Source organism: Sinocyclocheilus anshuiensis, unplaced genomic scaffold, assembly GCF_001515605.1.
Source record: "Sinocyclocheilus anshuiensis isolate Anshui unplaced genomic scaffold, SAMN03320099.WGS_v1.1 scaffold50, whole genome shotgun sequence".
In the NCBI taxonomy this organism is placed as follows: Eukaryota; Metazoa; Chordata; class Actinopteri; order Cypriniformes; family Cyprinidae; genus Sinocyclocheilus; species Sinocyclocheilus anshuiensis.
The window spans coordinates 38,413-39,685 of record NW_015542382.1 but is presented as its reverse complement, the minus strand read 5'-3'; the positions used below and the strand labels follow the sequence as shown (position 1 = coordinate 39,685).

The 1,273-nt window shown below is 50.0% G+C and overlaps 1 protein-coding gene across 1 annotated transcript; it reads left to right on the top strand.

Moving 5' to 3' along the window:
• The first annotated feature begins 70 nt into the window (after positions 1–70).
• Positions 71–1,273, top strand: LOC107692703 (D(1) dopamine receptor-like). Its single transcript, XM_016491865.1, has one exon. It carries the CDS (start codon positions 71–73, stop codon positions 1,250–1,252), a length of 1,182 nt encoding a protein of 393 aa, XP_016347351.1. The 3' UTR covers positions 1,253–1,273.

Sequence of the window (1,273 nt, the reverse complement as noted above, 5' to 3'; positions counted from 1 at the left end):
AGTATGCGGTGTCCGCCACACGGAATATATTTTGGTGTATTTTTGGTTATTTTGTGACACTTAAAGAGACATGTACAACTTCACATCCCTGAGCGCTCATGGAGAGCCAGCGGGTCGCATTTTTCTAGGTTTCGCGCTTTCTCTCCTCGTGCTGTGGACGTTATTGGGGAATTTCACGGTTTGCGCTGCGGTTTTGCGCTTCCGTCACCTGAGAGGAAAAGTTACCAACATCTTCATCGTGTCTCTGGCGATGTCCGACCTGCTGGTGGCGGTTCTTGTGATGCCGTGGAAAGCGGCCACGGAGGTGACAGGACACTGGGCGTTTGGCTCTTTCTGCCAGTGCTGGGTGGCTTTTGACATTATGTGCTCCACCGCTTCCATCCTGAACCTGTGCGTAATCAGCTTGGATCGATACTGGGCCATTTCAAACCCGTTTCAATACGAGAGGAAGATGAACCGTAGAGTCGCCCTCGTTATGGTCAGCGTAACTTGGATCGTATCGGTGGCTATATCATTCGTGCCCGTGCAGCTGAACTGGCACCGGGCAGACCTGGGAACGGTCACCACAAGCAACTGGACCACCAAGGAAACGTGTGACTCGAGTCTGAGCAGAACCTATGCCATTTCATCCTCTCTAATAAGTTTTTACATTCCCGTAGCAGTGATGCTGGTCACATACACGCGCATCTACCGCATTGCTCAGGTTCAAATCAAGAGCATCTCTTCGTTGGAGCGCGCAGCGCAGCGCGCACAGAACTGCAGAGCAGGTGCGCACACCTGTCCTCTCCAACACCGCGCGATAAGAGAAACCAAGCTCTTTAAAACTCTCTCCGTGATTATGGGGGTGTTTGTGTGCTGCTGGTTTCCGTTCTTCGTCCTGAACTGTGCGGTTCCTTTCTGCCACAAGCCAAATTGTGTCAGCGAAGCAACGTTTAACGTGTTCGTGTGGTTCGGCTGGTGCAATTCATCTCTCAATCCGATCATATATGCTTTCAACTCTGATTTCAGAGATGCTTTTGCTCGACTTCTGTGCTGCCATGGCCTGTGCACCAAAACACCTCTTGATATTCAGTGCAAGGATCCGGTGTCCACTAATAATCAGGGCAGCTCTGTTAACACTATGGAGGTCGGTTATGTCAGTTTGGAGAAGGTGGACAACGGAATGCAACGTCCATTGGTGGAGATACATATGTTTGGAGATGAGAGTGAGGTTCAGCATACTAACTCTGAAGATGTGTGTCAGAGTAAATGACTTTTTTGTTAGGCTTAGGTG

Excerpts from the sequence above, each read along its gene's own strand:
- LOC107692703 (XM_016491865.1), top strand. The coding sequence starts at position 71 with ATGTACAACTTCACATCCCTGAGCGCTCATGGAGAGCCAGCGGGTCGC.